Source organism: Alosa sapidissima, chromosome 18 (assembly GCF_018492685.1).
Source record: "Alosa sapidissima isolate fAloSap1 chromosome 18, fAloSap1.pri, whole genome shotgun sequence".
In the NCBI taxonomy this organism is placed as follows: Eukaryota; Metazoa; Chordata; class Actinopteri; order Clupeiformes; family Clupeidae; genus Alosa; species Alosa sapidissima.
In genome coordinates this window covers 25,725,224-25,742,976 of record NC_055974.1, presented here as the reverse complement: position 1 = coordinate 25,742,976, position 17,753 = coordinate 25,725,224, and the positions used below count along the sequence as shown (strand labels likewise).

Below are 17,753 nucleotides of genomic sequence, written 5' to 3'. Positions count from 1 at the left end.
GGCCAGTGTTTTATGTATACCATGTACAGAGTAGGATCCCCTTTTTCCTCAAGAACATATAATTCTTCTTACATGGATTCAGAAAGATTTTGAAACATATGGAATCAGAATTGACTCATATGTTTTGAATGTGCTTATCACATTTTGAAACTGTACAAATACTTGTAACTGTAAAAAAATATTTTACCAATAATAATATTACCAATATTACAAATATGCACTACACTTCACAGTGTGGGTACGGATCAGTACAAATATGTACTACACTTCACAGTGTGGGTACGGATCAGTACAAATATGCACTACACTTCACAGTGTGGGTAAGGATCAGTACAAATATGCTTATACACTTACACTATTCTGTGGGTACAGATCAGTTTTACAGCTACAAATCAACCTACAGTTACAAATCTTTTACCATAACAAATATATTCAACAGTTACAAATGTTTTCTGGAGGTACACAGACTTTTCGCCTTGGGTCAGTTACAAATCTCTGCTGAAAGGTTTTTGAGGCTTTACTTCTCATAATTAGCACTTGGGTAAGTCTACCTGTGACTTAATTTATCAGATCTGATTTACCTTTCATCTTTTTTCCCTCGTTTTTCTTTAATTTCTCCATTTTTGCCTTCAGTCCTGTCAGGATAACATGTACAATTAGTGTGTACAGTGAAGTAATGAAATTAACATGTTACATGTGAAAGCACATAGATTGAATATAACACAAACTATTTTGTGTCAAGTGTAACCGTATGTCCAATCTATTGAAAATCTGTGTCAAAACACAAATGGTATAAAAACAACATTACAGCCCAGACACACTTTAGCAGCAGTTACTGTATGGTGTGAAGGCTAAGTAATGTAAAGACATGCATTACAAACACATGTAGGGGAGATGAACCTAGGTGAAAACAAAATCCACAACATACACAATACTGTAAATGGTGTGTGAAAAGGAAAGGGTTGGCAAATGTCTACATGGGCAAATTGGTTTGGATTATAAAACTGTAAAGTTTGTGGCAATACCATCAAAGGGAAATTCTCTGTACATAAACTGGAAAACAGTTTAACATTTGAATTGTGATTTAGTTAAGAGTAAAGTGAGGGGTAGAAGTACTGACTCGCTATGCGTAATTTCATCACAAGGTGCGACTAATATATGGTATTTATGAACAGACTGCAGACATAGCAAAAGTGACAATTGTACCAAAACAAGTAGACGAGTATTTGTAACTTACTGAGCACCTGTGGAAAGCAAAGACTAATCAAGCAGCACACCCCCTCAAACATCACACACTCAGGTATGCTTAAACATAGGCTACATACAATTAATAACCTTCTATGTGAACATTCAGTTTCTCATCCAGTTCAGCCAGTTGATCCAGTTCAGCCAGGTCCTTCAGCAGCTGATCTAGTGGAACACAGTGTATAAATTAAGTTCAATACACAATTTGACTTCATGTTTTGCAGATATGCTTTATAATGAAAGAATGTCTAGTGTACAGATATATACAGCATTGTTCATCAAAGGAGAATTCCGTTGTGATATTGACCTAAAGTGTGTTGAAACATGATACCGAGTGTGAACGTATGTCTCATAACTCACCTCGGCTTGTCCCCTACACTCAGAAATCTGGCGCTAGTTAGCCAATGCTACCAACAGTGTTTCGTTGCGGTGCCTCGGGCATCGGCCTAGCCATGCAAATAAATCACTGTTTTACACCATTTACGAGGCTCAAAGTAGCTCCATACTTCATTGGTAGACTTCCGAGGGCCTTGATATTTAAAACGAGACATGGAGAACTTTGAAAAAGCACTGGTAGTTTATTTACGACGATTTATACAGACAGTACCTTCAGGAATTTTACCGTTCGACGCCATCTTGAATTTAGTCACTATAAGTCTAAGCGACGAGTACAAACGAACAGGTATGATAAGGGATCAGATTCCAAAAATAATTCAGTGGAAATGCATGGATTCAGTTGCTTCCAGTAGCAGCAACTGGAATCCATGCATTTCCACGAAATTATTATTGGAAATGAATTTGCTGAAATTCCTATAATATATTTACCGTCTCCTTCTTGCAAATTCCGTGTGGCCTGAATTTTAAACGTCAGGTTCTTCAGCGCTTCTGTATAAGGATTGATAATTATTAAGACAATTATTACATATTAAATTAAACTGAGTAATACATTTTCATCTTTTCATAACATATTTAAAAAGAACAACATGTATTAGTACTACTTTATTTAGTCTACCCACATTCTTACCCCACAAGTTACAAGTTAACATTTAGCAGATTTGGTTTCAAATGACAGATAATGTGTAGTGTCTGAACACATGAATAACAAGTGTTTTAATCATTTGAGTCTGAGTTATACTGTTTGATGAGTCTTGACCATCAACATCTCAGTTTCAACATTTATCAGATTATATTTACCTTTATTATTTGTCAGTCTTGTGGTAGTGGTCTTTATTTGCGCCTGTAATACTCTCAGGACCCCTTTATAGAAGGACAGAACACAGTTCAAAAACATTGTGGATTAATATAATTAAAGGTTTAAAAAACTTTGAAAATCGAAAAACTTTTCCCATGTCACACCAAACAGTGACAGCAATATTTTACAGTAGGCTGTAGAAGACAACACTACTGATGATGACTAATATATTGATCATATATAGTGTCTTTAAAGAAACCCAAGAATGCTTTACAATAACAAAAATACATTTAGAAATAATAACAATTGTATACGGTTCATTCTAGGTTAGGCTATTCAAGGGTTCTTGAACAACATTATGTACAAGAAAATACTATTCTTAACGTGGATCACACTATTTTTAACCATTTTTCACAAGTGCATGGCCATTTCCGTGTGTCCGGGTTGACCGATATGACATTTACATCAAAAATATCACCTCGTAAATGTTATACTCTTATCAAAGTTTTGTTATTTTATATATTTTCCTGATGACATTACACATATTTATTCAGAATAAAATCATGTTTTCTGGTGAATATTTTATGTTTTTTTTGTGTCCCTTGGTTCGACTTCATCAGTTTCCGACAACATCAGTCTTAACGTTGTCTTATTTCAACAACAAAATATGTCATTGTGTCAGAAGATTCAACAGCCAGTAGACTGCGCCAAAATCCACCATACATAAGTTGATAAATTTATAATTACTATTTTATTAAGTAGAAATAGCTAACCGCTACAATAGCGTCTTACCTTGTTTCTCCCCCACCAGTTTAATATATTCTGCCACCACATCATTCTTCTTCCACTTCACTTTATCCTTCTCCATTGTCTCTTTATTCTTCTCTTTCACTGTAGTAACAGAGGAAACATCTGTGCACTCATGTTCACTATGCAAATGCAAACAACAAGATGTACAGACCCTATGCTTACTGCTGATAACTAGTGCTGTCAAACGATTACAATTTTTAATCACGATTAATCGCTGAATTCCTATAGTTAATCACGATTAATCACATATTTTATCATATGATTAAAATTCTATTATTTTGCATTTCTGAATTTTCTTTCCAGGAGTCCATATTAACAATAAAGCAATTATTGTTTATCTTGATTGGGATTCAAATGAAAGCAAAGCAATTTACTTTATTAACTGAACTTTAAGACATAGGTCTATTTGATTATTTCAAATCAAATTTCAAAAGATGTGCAGCAGACCTGAGGCAACACAATATATTCTTCAGAAATATAGCTGATATAAACTGAAATAAATGCTACTGCAGAAGTGCATGCACAAAATGTAGGCCTACACACATTATAAAGGGCATAACAAACAGAAAATATTATATTCATACTATATTCATTATCTTTGAGTTCAGTTGAAAATAAGGAACTTTTCAACATGAGTGCATTGCCATTTTATAGGCCTACAGTCTATGGTGCACTGTCACTTGCCACACACATCAACGCCGAAGTTTTTAACAGGCAAACACTGGATGAACAATGGATTTTATGGAGCAGAGACTGGGTAAGACGTAAACACGGAAGTGACGTAGCCTAGTTCCCGCCTTGACGCGTGACTTGACAGATTGCAATGCGTTTGGCAGATTGAATGCTAACAATAATATTATTAATAATATTGCTCTTGGGTGCTCCTTGTTGGTGCCCCCCCCCCTCCCCCCCAATTCCTATCCTCCCTCACCTTTCTTATGCAGCCCTTGCCACTTAATCTACTAAACCCCTCTTCTACTGCACTTTTTACCCCCCCCCCCCCCCCCCCCCCCCACTTTGCACAAATAGGCTGACACCAGACATAATTTCACTGCATTTCTTACTTCCAGTAACTATATGCATGTGACAATAAACTTCCTTGTATCCTTGTATCCTTGAATGGCCATTTGAATTTTGCAACACAAAGAGCGTGACTAAAGTGCAATGCAATCACGGGGGGCGCTATTTCTTTTCCATTTGAATAAAATGCCTCAAAACGATGGCAAAACGTTTTGCCCAAAATAATCCAAAATCTTTTCAGGCTGGCATTGACAGTTTTGCCAAATATGTTTTTAAAATGCAATCCTACATTGCACTTTAAATATTAAATTGCAAAACGAATTGACAGTTAAATGATGAAACTGAATATTGAAAAACATTAGAATATTGTGGAATAGCATTGCCCTGTCCAAAATAGAGATTAAAGGCTCAGGAAGCAAGTTCCAGTGTTTTGACTTATTAGAGCTCTGCTCAGGTCAACATTTCTGTATTATAAATTCTTTATTCTAATATTTTGAGATACTGGATTTTTTATTTCCATGAGCTTTAAACTGTAATCATCAAGATTAGAATAATCAAGATTTAAAGATGACATTGTCTTTACAAATTGATTTATGGCCGGTGGCACAATACTATAGGCTTTTTTTTGCCCAACAGCCTTAAAGCTTAAATCAAAGCACATTCGATATCAAGGCTAACAGTTATTTACTGTGAAAATCACTGTTGCTAAATTCAGGCATGGGGCGAGATTTGAAAGTAGGAAAGTAGGCCTATATAATATTAGATCTTGAAATGTCTGATGAGCCTAACTTGAGAGAAAATGTCCTTGATTTAAGCCCTGCATGACAGGCCTATAGATATTAGAGGGCTGCATTGGGATTGGGCAAATCCCAATGTCTCACAAATCTCGCGGGATCGGGCGGTTTGAACTTTGCTGCGGGTGGGAACAGGTGGCTAAAAAAAACACTGCGGGATCGGGATGTAGCCTAGTGTTGTAAAATTGTGCTGCGGCTCCTGCTCCGTCTGTGTGTGTGTGTGTGTGTGTGTGTGTGTGTGTGTGTGTGTGTGTGTGGGAAGTGGGTAGAGCAGGGATAGAGAGAAAGAGGAAGCGGATGTGTAGCCTACTGTATATGCGGCCGGAGCAGAGTTGGTGGAATAGGTTGAAGTCTTGTACAGTGTGTGCAGTGTCCGAATTAAACCCCAGGCTAAAAGCCAAGCTCATTCATTTGCTCACCAGAAACGGGATTTTACCCCAACATTATTTATTTTATAACGTCGGCCCTGGAGGTAACGAGTCTCCCCTGGTTTTCTGACCACGGTCGGAAATGAAGCAATCAGGAAAGGTTATATATAAGTATAAGTATAAGTATATATACTCTTTTGATCCCGTGAGGGAAATTTGGTCTCTGCATTTATCCCAATCCGTGAATTAGTGAAACACACTCAGCACACAGTGAGCACACAGTGAGGTGAAGCACACACTAATCCCGGCGCAGTGAGCTGCCTGCATTAACAGCGGTGCTCGGGGAGCAGTGAGGGGTTAGGTGCCTTGCTCAAGGGCACTTCAGCCGTGCCTACTGGTCGGGGTTCGAACCGGCAACCCTCCGGTTACAGGTCCGAAGTGCTAACCAGTAGGCCACGGCTGCCCCTAAAGGTTAACACTAGGGACAGGATGGAGAAACAAACATCCCCATGAATCTCTTTATTAATAGCCTATAAAATTACATTTTTTCTCCTGCAGGACGGGAGAAGACACAAAATCAATGCATCTCTATTATTGCGCGGGCATACATGTAAATTCTCAGAGTTTTGCGGGAGTGGACATAGGCCTACACATTGCGGCAGCGGGCGGGAGTGGACATAGGCCTACACATTGCGGCAGCGGGTGGGAGTGGACATAGGCCTACACATTGCGGGAGCGGGTGGGAGTGGACATAGGCCTACACATTGCGGGAGCGGGCGGGAGTGGACATAGGCCTACACATTGCGGCAGCGGGCGGGAGTGGACATAGGCCTACACATTGCGGGAGCGGGCGGGAGTGGACATAGGCCTACACATTGCGGGAGCGGCCGGGAGTGGACATAGGCCTACACATTGCGGCAGCGGGATGAAGAAAACAGTGCAGGGCTCTAATAGATATTTTCCGAGTGTCTCGGGTAGCCTATGTTATCTTCACAAAATGTTTAAGTAATTTAGGCCACATAGGCTACTTGGAAAAGGCAGTTAGATAGTGTTGGACTAGTAGTTCTAAGTTGGACTACAAGGGAAACACTGATTCATAAAATCTGACTAAATTAATCCGATAATGGGTCTGGGGAACACTGTGTGGCCAGGTGACTTTCAAAGCCTATGGACTTTCGAATGAAATAAAGGTTAATCGGAACAATAAATACTGGTATTAAGAGGTTATCTAAAATTGAAAATAACGGTTTTACTCCGGAACAAGTGGAATTGGTTTTGTTCCCGCTTTTGGTTATGTTCATCCAAAAACTGTATTTATTTCCGTTTTTTTGTTTTTGTTCTTTGAACGGTTTCTAGATAGATAGATAGATATATAGATAGATACTTTATTGATCCCCAAGGGGAAATTCAGGGATTCTAATCCCTGCTGCTAACTGTACTCCCCTGCCTGTCATCGAATAAAGCCTACCCCATGCCGGACAAGCGGATGTGATGGACAGATGGATCTGCAGAGGAAATTCAGATGCATTCACAGATCCATCTGAGTTCGCCCAGGTTAATTTAAAATAGCAGTTAAGGCGCATTGTCAGAGAGATGCATGGTTTAAGGAAAGTGAAAACAGCATGCTTCAATAAAAACAATGAATTTGGCTCTTAACATATCATGTGCTGGAAGGCAACCTATTGCAATGTTACTCATTCCTCTTTAAATTGTATCACAAATTAATAGTTTACTAACAAAATGTATTGTTTACTAACACAATAGATTGTATTAACAGTGGTACAGTGCCTATGTGATAGCCCTAAGAGTTAACCCATTTTCAGTAAACTGCAGAACAAAAGAACTGCATTCCACATTACATGCTCTTATGGTAGCACATACCTTTTCTATAAAGGAGTATTGCAGTGGGGATCAGGATTAGGAGCACCAAACCACTGATGATTCCTCCAATCACACCACCTGTTCATAGATCACATGATTCAAAAATGTATAATATACCCTTAATTACAACAAAACTGTGGCAAGAAGGGCCATATCGAACATGCCTGTAAAAATGAAAGGACAGATAAACAGCACACTGAGACGAAGAAAAGTGTTTTCCACAGGACTAAAAAGAAACACGTGAATAAGATAGAGCATGACCAGGATGAACAGAGTGATGAGTCAGACAATGACCTAGTGTGTGTTCTGTCAATCAAGAACAGTGAGGATGGATACTGAGTTACAGTACACCACTATTAGACAACCAACATGTGTGGATGCAAGTACTGTAGGTACTGGTTCGCGTGTGTCCATGGTGTCAGAACAAGCAGGGGCAGACTGGGACCAAAAACGAGCCCTGGCATATTTGGCCCAAGCGGCCCCCGGTCGGGTTCACCTAATTAAATACAACATCTTTGCATTACCCTTAAATATGCATATATTTTCAAATGTTATGGAGCACTGAAAGTGATGTAGGTCTCATTGGCTATCACTCTGACTGATTGAAGGTAGCCATGGAGCACAGCTTCAAAAGGTGCATTACTGCCACCAGTTGTTTGGGAATGGAATTGCATCTCTGATCATCGTTCTCAACAAGTTTGACACTTATTGATGATTGACGGTACAGGGGCCATTCAAGGGCCAATGAGATTTCAGGTGGGGCCAGTGCCCCTGTGGCCCTGCCCATAGAACCGCCCCTGCTTACATCTCCTCGTTCAAACTCAACAAACTTCAACATGTTGCTGACATATGCTAGCCTACTTGCAATATTGTATTCACTAGTTCACATTCCTGAATTTGCATAAAGACATAAAAGCATAATACATAAAAGCATAATAGAAGAGCATGTTTGGCGAGGTCTCTGGCCATGGTCCCGAAAGGCTTTGCGGAATCGTGCCGGAGTCGACTACGCAGGCAGAAGTCGGGCAGGATTCCGCCATACGCCCCCTTATTCTTGAACTATGGAAGACGGGAGGCGTAAGGGAAGGTGGTGGGCAGCGAGCGGAGTAACACCGATGCTGCAACTTCGGCAGGTAGACTGCGAATAAATAACCCGACTGATTGAAGAAGGAGGCGTGGCAAATTCCGTCACGCTCCTCCCGAACTTCTGTATGTAAACGCCATTTTTTGAAGACAAGACAAGAGACAAGTAGTCAGGGCCAAAATAGACAAGAAGTTTGTTTTATTTCATTAATTCGCAAATTAAATGCTGAACAATGAGACATGGCGACTGCCAATCCAAGTGAAGGCAGCATGACATACGTTGCACGAAACACAGCCTTGTTTACGAGTTCATAACGAGGCAAGTTGCTGGAGTTGCTATCTTGTAGCTAATGTGACTGTAGGGTTAGAAATTAGGCTGATGGCCCCATATGAAATAGACGTCCGCCAATGCCCCCACTAGGCGCTTAACCAGCTTGCTTAGCTGGCTAAATACCGAATGGTTTTGTTTTGATTTTGTCCCTAATGAAAATACATACAGACATCAGGCCCGGAATTCACCTTAACGTTACTCACAGGTAGTTAAACAGTTAAGCAAACAGATCTTTAACAGAAGCTACATTGACTTATTTTCCATAAAGGCCTAACCAACACAGGGAATCTCAAAAAGCTCATGTGTAGAACACTTATGCATTCATCTGTTAATGTGTCTGTAGCCTACCTTTGTGTTCAGTGTAAATGAATGGCACCACCCTGCCGTCTTTCCTCTCCTGATCAGACAGTCCCACAAAGCAGGATACCGACTCAGACTCTGAGGGAGAATGCAGCAGCCAGGAACTCACGCTCACCAAACCCTGGTCATCTGACACAGACAAGCAGAGGATGGTGTCAAGTAGATGTCTTTTATGTTATTATATATTGTATATAGACACTTTTGTTCAAAGCAACTTACAACTAGATGTACCGTGAAGCGGTACACAATATGACCGCCACTCAGTCCTGCACATTTCCTCCGCAAAAATAAATCAAGCCAATTGTCAATTTGTCTCCTAATCCATCCCCTACTCTTGCAACTTTTGTGTATGTAAATGAGTGTACATGTGTGCTTGCTTTTGTGTATATGTGTGCATCTCTGGGTGTGAGTGTTCGCTTCTGAGTGTGTGTGGGGGTCAGGCTTGTGCACAATTCAGAATTGAATTGAGAATGACTCCTAAATTCTAATTCAATTCTTGAATTTGAATTAAGGTCAAAACAGGATGTAGAATTACAATTCGAATTTGAATTAAAGGAAGTAGAATTGAAATTCAATGAAATTCGAAGAAATTCATATACATAATTTAAGGGTAGTGTTTAACAAGTCTCACAGTATATGTCAGATATGATTGCATTAAACACACAACTTGTAACTTAAAACAGTAAGAAATTATATTTCCACACTGTAAAACATAATAGTTTTACTTACTTAAAATGTTCTAGTAAGTAGAATTCAGGTTTTGTCTTTTGTTGAGATTACTTGCATAAAAATAATGTGTTACGTAGTTTTGAGCTAGAAAAGTAAACAATCAAGTAAACTATACTTATATTGCTGAAGTTTGTGCTACACTGTAAAATTAGTTTATAATCTTACTTAACCTGTTAGTTTTGAAACTGATTGTCCTTGCAATTCCCATTCCAGATTTGTTTGTAATGTCAAGTTGTGCAAACAAATGCTCACTTAGTGTAGTGCACACAGAATTATTTACTATTTCAACTAACTTGGTCATTACAATTACAAGTAAAGTATACTGTATGTTTATTAAACACAATAGGTGTATTGAAGTTGTGCTAACTAATGTCACAGTCCAGCTAACTGATGCATTGCATTTCCAGAATACCACAGAGCCGCTCTACATATTGTTAAAGGGATCACATATTAATCTTTATTGAAATTCAACCTTAAGTTACAATAACAAAGTGACAGTGACACTAAAGGCTATATGTTGTTGTGTAGTTGATATGTGATTTACATTGATACATCACCCCATCAATGACTATCCAATGACCAAACCTGTGAGTAGAACTAGTGCTGACAGTTATATACAGACATAAATCTGTAGCTGGAAACCATACACCCTGTCTCTGCTAAGTTACTGAGGCTAAATGTGAGCTTGATTAGGATTTTTATGGGTGCTCTCCTTGCAAACTTATGTTGCTACTAGAAATGGCCAAAACCAGGCCTTTGAATGCAGTGGTAAAACAAAGTCCTGACTCACTGTGGACATCAAAGATTAGGGGGCTCCGTAAACCGCTGGACAAACCCAGGTGTGTACCACGTATTGGTGGTACATAGTGAGGTATCCTCTTCATTGTGCAGTACTTTCAGAGTGTAGTAAAACAATATACAAATGTAACATGTTGCTGATGTTCTACCCACAGCATTAGAGTGTTTTGGATAGTCATCTACTTGATGGTGTGATGCATCCACATAAATTACACACCAACAGTATATATAACCGTTAGTGTCACTGTCACTTCATTGTAATTTAAGATTGAATTTCAGTAAGGATTATTATGTGATATCTTTACAAATATGTGGGCCAGGGCAGTGGCATTCTGGAAATGCATTGTGGGAAATGTAACATCAGTTAGCACACTTTGTGTTTAATACACATCACATTTACTTGTAAGGACCAAGTTAGGTTAAATAGGAATTCTCCTTAGTGTAAGTGTACTACACAAAGTAGCCTAACTTTTTGCACAACTTGGAATTCCTATTCCAGATTAGTCTGTAATTTCAAGGCAATCGGTTTGCATGTTTTTTTTAAACTAAGGTTAACTAACAGGTTAAGTAAGGTTAAATAACTAACTAACTTCACAGTGTAGCAAAACTTAAGCAATTCAAGTATAGTTTACTTGATTTAAATCAGTGTTTCTCAAACTTTTTTTCTGGGGACCCACTTTTAAAAATGACAGACTATCGCGACCCAACTCGTGACTGTGGTAGTTAACAAACTTTTAAATGATCATGTTCACTTTTCCACCTCAACATTAAATTACTCATTTTAGCCAAGTAATCTCAAAAAGCAAAATCAACATAATCAACAAAAGACAAAAACTGAGTTATACTAACTAAACATTTTAAGTAAGAATAGCTATTCGATTTTACAGTACAAAGTAACGTTCCCAAAACTGAATGCATGTGAGATTCAACACATTGTTCCTGTTGTGTGACTGTGGAATTGCTTTGAATTTCCATGAATTTAATTCCACTCCCTGTCATTCCAATTCCAATTCAAATTCAACTTCCTGTGGGGCGGAGCCAATTCAACTCAAATTCCAATTCGTGAATTGAATGGAGATCCATTCTAAAATTCGGAATTTTGCACAAGCCTGGTGTGTGTGTGTGTGTGTGTGTGTGTGTGTATGTATGTGTGTGTGTATGTGTGTGTGTGTATGTATGTGTGTGTGTTTTATGTGTCTGTGTGCGTGTGGTGTTTGTGTTTATGTGTGTATGTGCGTGTGTATGTGTTAGGAAATAGTCTAGCGCTTTAGAGTAGACACGACACAAAACACTTCCACATCCCATGTGCCAGGGGGCAGTGTGTTGGCATGCACCTGTGTTTGCTGTGAGAGAAGATAAGCAGATGCATGGGGGCTTGCTCGCTCTCTGACACAACACTAACGTCGACCGACGCGAGAGGACGCTTGTGGGGCTCCGTCGCTGAAGCGCGTAGTTTAAACCTACATACCGACCATCATCCAGCTGAGGCTGTTTTCACAGCTTCCGTGAACTAACCTACCACTGTTTGTGCTGGCCGCCATCGGACTAAGACAGGGCCGGCCCCGACAGGTAAGCCTCACGCTGTTTTTTCCCTGGCTGCATACACCACTAGACTCATACATATGCCATTTTTCACGTCAATACAATACACCTTAGTTTAGTCATCCCTAGACAGATACTTAGCTATTTAGGTTGAGTAAGGGGCGTGTGAAGTTCCGGGTGCAGTAAGGACGGCTCTTGTAAGGTTTATAGGAGCTGTCTTTACATTGTGGGGGCTCTTTGCGGGATCGTAGTTTTGTTGTCGACTCGGTCGAATAACAAAGCTGCGGTTATTGTTGTGGTGTGAGTTTGCGGCGTTTGTGTTTCACGTTTGTGTTGGTTGTCAAGAGCATTGTTATCCGAGTGTGCACGCCGAGTAGCCGCATTATTTGTGTGGGTGGGATTTGTTTGACGGCTGGTTTGTGCTTGCGTGTTCTCGAGTTATCAGCTGGGTATTGCAACCGGTTGATGTTAGCGACAATTTGGATGGAGTGGCTAGCTAGCTGTTCTTTATAGCTGTTTTGTACTGCCGTGTTTATATGATATTGATTGATAGCCTGTGGACATGATGAGTGTATTGTGAACTGTTTAACGTTTTGCTGTGTTTGCAGTCTCTTATTGGGGAATGATATAGCGGGGAGTCGAGTGGCTCCTGTAGTCTGTTCTGAGCCCTGTGATAGTCCTGAGCTTGAGACACTTGAGGCTCAGTTCCCTAATATTTTCCCCGCCTGTGCAGTAACCCGGTCTATGTTAAGCCAAGCAAACAAGCTAGCTGAGGTCGTTGAGGCACCCCCTTTGATGCCTGCTGGGGACGTGCCATTGAGCTGTGAGTTCAGCCCTGCTGCTCTCATCGATGCCCAGCAAAAAGATGGGGAGCTGTTGAGTCTCAGAGAGACTTCTGTAGACCTTGAGGAGAGTAGGATAATGGCAGAGGGATACTTCCTCCAAAACGGGGTGCTCATGCGGAAGTGGAGGCTACCTGAGCGACCCGCTACTGAAGACTGGGCAGTGATTGAGTAAGTAGTGCTCCCCCCCTGTTTCCTTGGCGAAGTGTTGAATTTGGCTCATGAGGCTGTTATGTCTGGACACTTAGGAATCCGTAAGACGCATGCAAAGGTCTTGAAACATTTTTATTGGCCAGGACTACATAAAGATGTGGTGAAGTTTGTTCGGTCCTGTCACACTTGTCAGGTGGCTGGTAAGCAGAGTGAGAGAATTCCTGTTGCCCCTCTCCACCCTCCACCTATTGTGGCTGAGCCTTTCTCACGTGTGCAGATTGATTGTGTGGGCCCATTGCCTAAGACTAAGAGGGGGAATGAGTATCTCCTCACCATCATGGACGTGACTACACGATTTCCGGAGGCAGTCCCTCTACGTAATATTAAAACACGACCAGTTGTAAATGCATTGATGTAGTTTTTTCACGTTTTGGTTTACCGAGTGAGGTTCAATCAGATCGTGGCTCAAACTTTACCTCGGGTGTCTTTCAACAAGCCATGTTGGAGCTGGGGATAGCTCAGATTGTGTCCTCAGCATACCATCCTCAGTCACAGGGGCCTATTGAACGCTGTCATCAGACCCTGAAGTCAATGATGCGGGCGTATTGTGTCCAGTTCCCTGGTCACTGAGATGATACCATAGGTTTTCTTCTGTTTGCCCTGCGTGACTCTGTCAATGACTCCACCAGCTTTACTCCTTTCGAATGAGTTTACGGCCATGAGGTTCGTGGTCCGTTGAAGTTGGTAAAGGAACAATTTTTGACCCCAGGTGAACAGGGCAGTTTGTTACAGTATGTGTCTTGTTTTAAAGAACGCCTGGCTGCAGCTTGTGAGGTGGCACGGGGAAATCTGGAAGCATCTTGTGATCGCATGAAAAAATATCATGATCGTAGAGCCGTGTTTCGGTCGTTAGGGGATCAGGTCCTAGTCCTCAAGCCCATGAGGGGAGGTGCTTTGAGTGCAGCATTTGTGGGTCCATATAGTGTCCTTAAGAAAGTCAGTGACCGTAACTATGTGATTAGTACTCCGGACAGCCATCGGAAGACCAGGCTTTGTCACATCAATCTCTTGAAGCCATATCGTGGCCGTTCTGTTCCAGTTTTGTTGGCTTGTGCGTTGCACGAACCTGAGGGTGAGGGGGACATGCCAAGTGTGGAGCCTGTGTCTGCCCGTCTTTGTAATGTGGAAGCCCTGGCAAGGCTGGAGGAGAACCTTGTCCATTTGGCTCCTGAGGAAAGGAAAGATGTGTGCAAGCTGTTTAACGATTTTGTTCAGGTTTTTAGAGATCGTCCAGGTCTCACTATCTTGGTGTCTCATGATGTTGATGTTGGTGGGGCAGACCCTATAAAGCAACATCCTTATAGGCTGTCTCCTGCCAAGCTATCCAGTGTGAGGGAAGAGTTGGCTTACATGCAAAGTATTTAAGCAAAGTACGTTCCCAATTCCTCGCTTGGAGGATTGTATTGACCGTATAGGCCAAGCCAAGTTCGTTTCGAAACTGGATCTACTGAAAGTTTATTGGCAGGTTCTGTTGTCTGCCCGGGCTCGTGACATCTCCGCCTTTGTAACCCCTGAGGGTTTGTATGTGTGTAACGTGCTCCCTTTTGGAATGAAAAACGCTTCTGCCTCGTTCCAAAGGTTGATGGGGAGAGTGACCGCTGGCCTTAGTAATGTTGTGGTGTATATAGACGATGTGGTGGTATATAGTGAAACATGGCTTGACCATTTAGAGCATCTGCATCAGCTCTTGCTACGCTTGGAGGAGGCTGGGTTAGTAGCTAACCTCCCAAAGTGTGAGATTGGGAAAGGGCAAGTTACTTACCTGGGCCACCTGGTTGGAGGGGGGAAAGTGTTGCCTAGGGAGGCTAAAGTCAAAGCCATCCTTGATCTGCCTGTTCTGACGTCGCGGCGTGAGGTCATGCAGGTTCTGGGGATGTGTGGGTTTTACCGTCGTTTTGTCCCTAATTTTGCCACCGTTGCAGAACCGCTGACGAACCTTCTGAGGAAGGGTGTGAAGTTTCTGTGGTCTATTGAGGCCGAGAGGGCGTTTAACCAGATCAAGGCCATTTTGGCTTGTGAACCCGTATTAGCAGCACCGGATTTTGGGGCACTGTTTAAACTGGCAGTCGATGCATGTGATATCGGCGTCGGAGCGGTGCTACTGCAAGCTGACGCAGCCGGGTTAGACAAGCCCGTGGCATACTTTTCCAGGAAGCTAAATAAACATCAAAAGGCTTATTCAACTGTTGAGAAGGAGGCACTGGCTTTAGTGCTAGCTGTTCAGCACTTTGAAATATATCTGTCCAGTTCTAGTGGGGATGTGGTGGTCTACACAGACCATAATCTGCTTACCTTTCTGGCCAAATTCAAGACTGCAAACCAGAGAGTGTTCCGGTGGAGTCTGGTGCTCCAACCGTATAGTCTGGTAGTGAAACACGTGGCTGGCCGTTGCAATGTGGTGGCAGATGCACTGTCGAGGCTGCATCCAAGAGATGACACCTGAGCATGAGTGTGTGGGGAATATCTGGTATATAGTTTCTTTTTGTTGGTTGCCTTTTGACTGTTCAAACAGATCTGTCGGCATGGTATCAGTGATTTTTAGAGAAAATTTGAAGTGGAAAAAAAAAAAACATAACATTTGGGGAAAATTTCATAAAAAGTGTAAAATTAGAGAAGTTGAAGGGTGTAGCCTGCATGGTGGTGGTGTTTTTTTTTTTTCTTTTTGAGGGGGGGAAGGATGTTAGGAAATAGTCTAGCGCTTTAGAGTAGACACGACACAAAACACTTCCACATCTCATGTGCCAGGTGGCAGTGTGTTGGCATGCACCTGTGTTTCTGTGAGAGAAGATAAGCAGATGCATGGGGGCTTGCTCGCTCTCTGACACAACACTAACGTCGACCGACGCGAGAGGACACTTGTGGGGCTCCGTCGCTGAAGCACGTAGTTTAAACCTACATACCGACCATCATCCAGCTGAGGCTGTTTCACGTCAATACAATACACCTTAGTTTAGTCATCCCTAGACAGATACTTAGCTATTTAGGTTGAGTAAGGGGCGCGTGAAGTTCCGGGTGCGGTAAGGACGGCTCTTGTAAGGTTTATAGGAGCTGTCTTTACAGTATGCTTGTGTGCATGCCTGTGTGTGTGTGTGTGTGTGTGTGCATGCGTGTGTGTGTGTGCTTGTGTGTGTGCATGTGCATATGTGCGTGCGTATGCCTGCATGTATATTGTGTGTATTCATGCATGTGTGTGTTTACGTGTGTGTTGATTTTGTGCGTAACTGTATGTGTGCTTGTGTGTGTGTGTGTGCATGTGCGTGTGTGTGTGTGCATGTGCGTGTGTGTGTCTGTGCTTGTGCCTGTGGGGGTGGGGGGTGCTGGTGTGTGTGTGTGTGGGTTCTTTTAGACACTTTGAAATTCCAAAGGACCTCAGTACAACTAAGAGCTTTAGGTAAATCATTCCACCAAGGAATCAAAGAAGAGAAGTGTTGTGTTGACGTTAAGCTGATATAGCAGATGCTCATCAGAGGACTACAAATGGGTAAGATGGGACGTAGAGCTGGATCATGGAATTAAAATAGTAGTATATTGCAATGCTCCAGTTTGGACAGAACCATGGGATTTTATATGAACCATTTTATACAGTTTTATTATAAATCACTGGGCAGTAATGTGTTCATATGTTGCTACCTGTGGTGTAGACTGTGTTGGCAGCATTGATATTCTCTCCTCCACTGGTCCAGGTGAGTGCAGGCTGTGGAGACCATCCTTCTGATGTGCAGGTAACGTTCACCTGTTTTTCATCTCCTTTGGATACAGACAGGAGCGGAAGAGTGCCCATGACTGAAAGAAAAACAGAAATCAAACCAATGATGCACATTTTTGCTTTTCAAAATTTGAAGAAATATTGGAGTTGTGTTTTGTACTTTTGTCCAGTGCTTTACCTTCCACATTTAAAGCCACATTGGCTTCTTCAAACCATACTTCACTATGTACAAAACACACGTACAGTCCTCTGTCTGCCAGTGTAATGTTCTCCAGCTTGATGGACACGTTTCCCTGCTCCAGGCTTCCTACCAGAGACACCCTGCCCCTGTACCCTGTACCATCTGGGTCCTGCTGGATCTTCTCGTTCTCATACAGCAGGACTGGGTTTTCATCCAGATTGGATGGGTGCCAACTCATCTTGTGTGGCACCACACTGAATGTAGGAGAGACTGCACAGGGCAGGGTGACAGAGGCTCCCAAAGGAGCTGAGACCGGACTCTCAGGAACAGTCAAATTGAACATGTCAGGACCTGAACGTAGTGAACAGGGACAGATGCCTCCATTAGCAGTCACCTAAACATTACACAGTGATCATGTTTATTTGAGTCATTAATAAAATGGGCAAAGTGTGAAGTCAGTCAATAAGTAAAGTGTCTTGTGAATCGTGTGGCAGGCTAAAGATTGTGCTTAGAATGTTGCTCAATGTATTCCATCAAGTGACTTAATTATATTAAATTAATTATGTTCACACCTTTTCTATTATTTTCTTTATTTTCTATTTTCTTTACTTCATTCAGTCGATGATTCTTGGGACACAAGAGTACATGAAATTTGGTG

The 17,753-nt window shown here is 41.6% G+C and overlaps 2 protein-coding genes and 1 long non-coding RNA gene across 6 annotated transcripts in view; 1 reads left to right on the top strand and 2 right to left on the bottom strand.

Annotated features, from left to right (window-relative positions):
• The window catches only part of LOC121690252 (C-type mannose receptor 2-like), a 1,098,322-nt gene that overhangs the window by 810,352 nt on the left and 270,217 nt on the right, over positions 1-17,753 (bottom strand). The window lies entirely within an intron of this gene.
• LOC121690259 (butyrophilin subfamily 3 member A2-like) overlaps positions 1-17,753 on the bottom strand; it is a 36,094-nt gene that overhangs the window by 7,613 nt on the left and 10,728 nt on the right. For all 4 annotated transcript variants that reach the window (XR_006025021.1, XM_042070736.1, XM_042070735.1 and 1 more), the window contains exons 3-11: positions 17,093-17,446; positions 16,839-16,991; positions 9,073-9,213; positions 7,311-7,388; positions 3,230-3,328; positions 2,440-2,502; positions 2,071-2,130; positions 1,336-1,410; positions 582-635 (exon numbers count right to left, since the gene is read on the bottom strand). Coding sequence is in view for 3 of the 4 variants with exons in the window: in XM_042070736.1 (XP_041926670.1) it covers positions 582-635; positions 1,336-1,410; positions 2,071-2,130; positions 2,440-2,502; positions 3,230-3,328; positions 7,311-7,388; positions 9,073-9,213; positions 16,839-16,991; positions 17,093-17,446 (1,077 nt within the window). In the remaining variant the exon portion in view is untranslated. The remainder of the gene's footprint in view (positions 1-581; positions 636-1,335; positions 1,411-2,070; positions 2,131-2,439; positions 2,503-3,229; positions 3,329-7,310; positions 7,389-9,072; positions 9,214-16,838; positions 16,992-17,092; positions 17,447-17,753) is intronic.
• On the top strand, positions 11,869-17,299 carry LOC121690295. Its single transcript, XR_006025029.1, has 3 exons — positions 11,869-12,180; positions 16,892-16,930; positions 17,217-17,299. It is a non-coding gene; the product is annotated as an uncharacterized LOC121690295 (long non-coding RNA).